This window comes from Haplochromis burtoni, unplaced genomic scaffold (genome assembly GCF_018398535.1).
Source record: "Haplochromis burtoni strain Fernald_Lab_line unplaced genomic scaffold, NCSU_Asbu1 Contig_128, whole genome shotgun sequence".
Taxonomy (NCBI): domain Eukaryota; kingdom Metazoa; phylum Chordata; class Actinopteri; order Cichliformes; family Cichlidae; genus Haplochromis; species Haplochromis burtoni.
In genome coordinates, this window is record NW_024582489.1 from 133,713 (window position 1) to 139,690 (window position 5,978).

Consider the following 5,978-nt stretch of genomic DNA (forward strand, 5'->3'; position numbering starts at 1 on the left):
CCGCCCACCGGTGCCGTCTCGGTGTGGCCTCCGAGACAGTAAATAAATACAGTTTTTAAAACAGTTGAAATTCCCATAAATGTTAACAGCACAGTTAACCTTCAATCAGGTTGGAGGTAGAGCATGTGACAGCCTGTGGGTAGAAACCTTTATTGAGTCTGTTTGCCTTTGATCTGATCGACCTGTAGTGTTTACCAGAGGGGAGGATGGAAAAAACGTGAGTGTCCAGGGTGCGAGGGGTCCTTGATGATGATACTGGCTTTCACTAAAGTCTGCCAGTATAAATGTCTCTGAGGGGGGTTAGTGAAGTGCCAATTGCCCTCTCTGCCGCCATCACCACCTGCTGCAGTTTCCTCTTATCCTCCACAGTACAGCAGTAGGTCAGAAGGCTCTCAATGGTGAGTGGTAGAAGATCTCAGATCGCTTTGTTCTTCTGAAGTCGATTACCATCTCCTTGGTCTTGGCTGTGTTCAGATGTAGGTTCTTGATATAAGGCTCATTTATGCTGGAGGTTTCTTTCTGTTAAAAGTTTTCTTTTTCTTCCCACTGTTGCCAAAGTGCTTGCTCGTAGGGGGTTATATGGTTGTTGAATTATTCTCCGTTTTCTTTGTATTAGTGAACTTACCTTACAATATAAAGCTCCTTGTTGTGATTTGGCACCGTAGAGAGAGATATAGATATATATATAGATATAGATATAGATATATAGATATATAGATATAGATAATATTGAATTGAAAAACTTGAATTGAATATAAAGATACCAATACTTAGATCCAAGACAGGAACAGTCTTCTGTTTCAGGGTAAGAGAATACTATTTATCACACAGTCACTCAATAACCTATTCTTCTGCCACCTCATGAACAGGAAAACAGATTCGATGTTATAAACAAAAGAAAAAAAAAACAGTACCTGTTGGGTGACTGCAGCTGCCAGGTTCCCCCCAGCACTATCCCCAGACACAGCAATGCGTCCAGGGTGCACATAATACTGGGCCAGCACCCCCTTTTGGAGGAAATGTTTGACCACACGGTAAACATCCTCATAGGGGATTGGGAAGTGGTGCGCTGGAGCAAGGCGATACCTGAGCAGAGTTAACTATTTAAGTCATGTTTACAGACAATATTTCAGCAAACAAAGCACGTTGGAAAAAAAATGTAATTATTTTTTTAAGACAAACAGACATCTTTCAAACTGAATGGGCAATAAAGAGACAGTAGAGTATAGAAAGGTTATAAAAATGAAAATAACTTATTGCCATTTAGTTATTAACTTGAACTATAACTTACATAATGTGCAATGGATATAATATTTATGTAATGAAAAACTCAAGGAAAAGGAAAAATAATAACAAAAAAAGTATAAATATCTGGTTGCATAAGCGTGCACAGTGTGGAGATACAGAAATCCTTTTATTGCTGCCATATAATCTGCATCATTATAATTGCATTAATAACATTCTTTACAGCATTATTTCATCTAATAATATTTCTCACAGTTTTGATACTGCATTACAGTTGTTTATTGAAGATGTCCATTTGAGGATCCTTCCATTATGTTAACTTTTATTACAAGTACAGTTAGAAGTATTTTATACACATTGCATATCTGTGCTTATTTTGAGTTGATGTTTGGTTCATTAAGGCTCTTAAGCTTCACTGGCGTGACTGTCCAGGTAATACATGCTGAGGGAAACTGCTAAGGCCTTAACTCATTTGGTGTCTTACTATATTTTATTCTACTTGGTAACAGATGATCAGAGTCAATAATTAGCCTCAGAGACCCTGAGGGCTTGAAGTTTATTACCTTGTATGGAAGGTGTTATAGAAAAGAAGTTCTATGTCTGCTTATAGCTATTAAAAATGTACGATTAACTGTGACTAATGTCTGGAACCTATTTGACGCCATGGGGGGGGCGTGTACCCCACTGCTTTATAAGTATCCACAACATGTATTTTGGTCAGAAGACTTATGTTGATGTTTTCTCCGGGCTGTTAATAAACTCAACGTTTGATTGTACTTTTCTGGGGCCTCCGTGGTTTGTGACACTGCTCTACATTGATTGATTTCGCGACAACAGCCAGCTATAAATAGCCCATGTCCAGAATCAAACAATCACTTCACAACTACAGCTGCTGCAAACTGCTTCTACGCTGCTGAAATATGGTTGACACAATAAACGGTTTTGTTTTGCTCTGACCTTTGCAGTGCTGGTGTCATCTCTACAAGTATTTTAATCTATTTGCCAAATGTTACGCATGGCTGACCCTGAGACTCACTAATGCTTCAATTACGCATTGAACCACTGGCAAAAAGCAGAAAGGAATTCAGATGAGCCAGATAAGGAAATACCCTACACACCCCAAACCCATACGCTGTCCACTTTACTACACAGTGGGTTGGTTTCATGACTATGAAAATCTACATTTTAAGAGGTAGAAATACCCATATCTAAAAAGATGTTTAAAAGGTGAAAAAAATTATTTAGCGGACAATGTTAGTATTAGCAAACACACACACACACACAGATGTGTGTGCCAAAGAATAGCAGTGGAAGTGCTATGATGGGGAAAAGGCTTACAGAGTCCCAAACAAAAAGAAAAATGGAGAGCTTAACAGCATCATCACTTCAATCTAGCCTGTGACTAATGAGGGATGACGGGGATGTGACAAAAGAAAATTGTGTGTGAGCAACAGGGGAAAAGTCGGGGGAAGAGGATGAGACCTATTAATACCACAAACAAAAAAGAATTTAAATAATGCCATAAAAAACAAAAAACATGCTGCTTCAGCAATACCTCTTTTTTCACAACAATATACATGACTATAAAATACGAAATACTTACTCCACTGAAAGAACCACAGCATCGAGCTCAGTGACGACTTTTCTGGCCAGGAGATCATATGGACTCATTCCTAAGTAGATAGTAGAAAAGCAGGATGAAAAAGACTTAAGTAATACAATACATCGCATTAAATTTCATAAATTTGATGCTACAGTAAGAGAGATGAACCTGGCATTCAGCTTAGCAATACTTCCTGGAAAGATTCATGTTACTGTAATTGTGAAAGGCCTTTAACAGATTGCACGAGCAGCGTGAGATGTGTCAAACTGCATGTCTCGTCTTTGGATTAGCAAGGGTAACCACCCCCTGAGGTCCCCACCGATCTTGCAGAAGGCATGTTATTTCCTCAGGAAACTCAAAGCTTTGTGATTTGTGATTCACAGTTTGTTCATTATTTATGATCCTGTCACAGTCCAGCCACTGGGAGTTGATATGAAGCTGTAATGTCATGAACCGCAATCAATCAATCAGAGAATATCACCACTACTCTCTTGAAATAACAATGGTAATATTCTGAGATGAACACACAATGTGTTCATCTTTCAGTTCACCTTTAAAAGCCACAGAGTCATTATTCAGTGTGATAAAGGAGAACAGAGCCCAGCCCAACTACTTACTGGAACTCCCCAGACACCATCCTCCACCGTGCAGGTATATGATCGCTCTCCTGAGGTCTGTGTCACTACCTCGGTGCTTTGGCTGATATAACACCACCTCTACTCCATCAAACTTTTCTTCTGTCACCTTGACATGCTCATCAGAAACAGGTGCAATCTTCTCTAAAAGAGTAATGAAGTACATTACCCCCATGTAGTCCTTCAGGCCCAGTAATTCGCTTATGTCTGCCTGGAAATGGAGAAAGGCAAATGTAAGGTGTAGAGAAAAACACATCACATAATTTGTTAGTGTTTGTGAAACATGAGGCATCTCTACTACCTTTTGTACAAATGATAATGTTAGGATAAACAGGCTTATACTATGTACACTTATGCCAGCCTAACATCCATAATATTCAAAACAGAAAAGGTCAAATATGCCAAACTTGTGACCATGATAAGGAGGAAGCGAGAGAAACAAGGAGTCACAAGAACGCTGTCTGGCAAAATGTCAAGTCCCCTAAAGTTAACCGTTGAAAGAAGTCATATCTAAATGAAATAAAAGCATGACTGGTACTCCATTATGTCTGCTTGCTGAAGCAGTAGAAAGCTGGCTTCAGGGTAATCAGCTGATGTGCCCACAATAACCTAATCAGAGTCATCTAGGACGAGTACCATCAGGAGCTCCTGTCAGGCAGTAGTTTTATTAAAAACAAACAAACAAACAAAAAAAAACAAAAAAAACACAAGAGGGGTCCCTTTCTTGACATTACAAAGACCAAACTGATGTGTACTAAACATTTTAGTATTAAATCAAAATTCAGGATTTTGTTACAAAATGGTCATTACATCTCCAAAACAGATGATTTTTTGTAACTCTCATGTTCTCATGTTAAAAGGGAAAAATGAGATACCACTATCTCTAGTTTAATAACAGAATTGTCCTGTGGTGTTCGAGGTAGTAGACTGCACCTTTTTCTAACTGCATAATAATCAATATTAAAAACAAGTGCAGCACTAAGATTTACTTAATACTTAGGATGTTAATAAGAAAAAAAGGTGTTCCAAAATAAATCCACTAACCATTATATTAAAACTACACTACTACTGATGATATGGTGCAACACTAATCTATGCAAACCGCATTTGAAGACAATAAAAAAAAATCCACCTCTATTAGCCGTAGCACAATGGGCTACAGTAAACCACGGGCGTCTTATCCGTCATAAACGCAGACGGGTTCCCTTGATAGGTTCTATTATTAGAACAGGTGAGCAGGACTATACAAAACATGGATTAGCATCTGACATAATCTGGTGTAACCAGCATGTGCATCTACATCAGCAAAAAAACAAAACGTTTAACCTGCCACCTTAGCTGCTCAGAGAACAAAGGCAGTTTACCTACCGTTTCTCAGCTTATGGCTACATGACATACATACAGTGCATTAAAGTGATCAGAAAGGTGTGTTCATACATCCACAATACTGAAGAGCCTACACTCTTTGGGCTTGTATTTCAGTAACAGCAGAGCAGATTATCAAGATAGACGGCAAGAATAGTTCTTTTATTTTTTATTTTTCTTACCAGATGGCTGAGACTTCTAAAGAAAGAGTTGGTCAGCATGAGTTTCCATCTCTCTTCTATCTCCTCAGGAATGGGCTCGTAAACGTAATAAGCGGTGAAAGAGCAGAAAGCGACGAATAAAATTATGCTTCCCAGCCTCATTTTCCAGCGTGGGTCCCTGGCCACAAACTGCGGGGTGCAAAACAAACGGGCTGTTGCGCTTGTTTTAAGTCACTTCGCTTCGCGACTAAGCTTACTCACGGAATCAATTCTTGGATCCACGCGAGCTAAATTCTACAGCGAGCGCTCGGTGTCATTTTGTGGTCATCTGTGCGCAAATTCTGAGCTTTTCTCGATGCTCCAGTGGGCTCCTTAGTGCGTGTCTGTCTCGTGGAGCAGCAGAATTAATTGAAGTGTCAGTGATATGGAGACAGGAGCGCGCACGCTGTGTGCTCACGAGGCAGGAACCGTCCCACCTTGGCCTACAACTCAAATTCCTCAGGTGCCTTCTAATCGCTAGATTACACGGGGCGCGCGACTAAACTTTATGCTAAGATGCACCTGATGCACGAATGTCGTGGCTTGTACCTCAAACATGGCTGGTGCATTCAGATTTCCCCTTTTTTTCATTTTCCCTTTCACTCTTTCCATTCCCCGGCTACAAGTTTTCCAGTTGACTTTATATGAGGAGAAAGTCTGTGTAGCTTCTATATGGACACAGCTAAAGTCTGTTGCAGATTTGGTTGCAAGGCTGTCCAAGCTAATTATATAATTGGTGACGAGCCAACTCTGATGTCTGCTTTCTTGGTAGGACTGTCAAAAGCAACATGACTCTCTGATGCACTCACGTTTGCAAACGCTGCAGGAGGGACGATTTGGTGCTTGCTGCAGCAATGGGAAGAAAAGTGTGCAGATGCAGGACTTTTTGGTTTAGTTTATCTTATTTTCATGGGTATATCTTTGTGTAGA

At 39.9% G+C, this 5,978-nt stretch overlaps 1 protein-coding gene across 1 annotated transcript in view; it reads right to left on the minus strand.

The window, feature by feature from the left end:
- Positions 1 to 5,708, minus strand: part of aadac (arylacetamide deacetylase) — a 21,311-nt gene extending 15,603 nt beyond the window's left edge. The window contains exons 1-4 of the mRNA XM_005930041.3: positions 5,031 to 5,708; positions 3,466 to 3,694; positions 2,849 to 2,918; positions 915 to 1,086 (exon numbers count right to left, since the gene is read on the minus strand). Of these exons, the coding sequence (XP_005930103.1) occupies positions 915 to 1,086; positions 2,849 to 2,918; positions 3,466 to 3,694; positions 5,031 to 5,171 (612 nt within the window). The 5' untranslated portion in view covers positions 5,172 to 5,708. The remainder of the gene's footprint in view (positions 1 to 914; positions 1,087 to 2,848; positions 2,919 to 3,465; positions 3,695 to 5,030) is intronic.
- Positions 5,709 to 5,978: the final 270 nt, after the last annotated feature.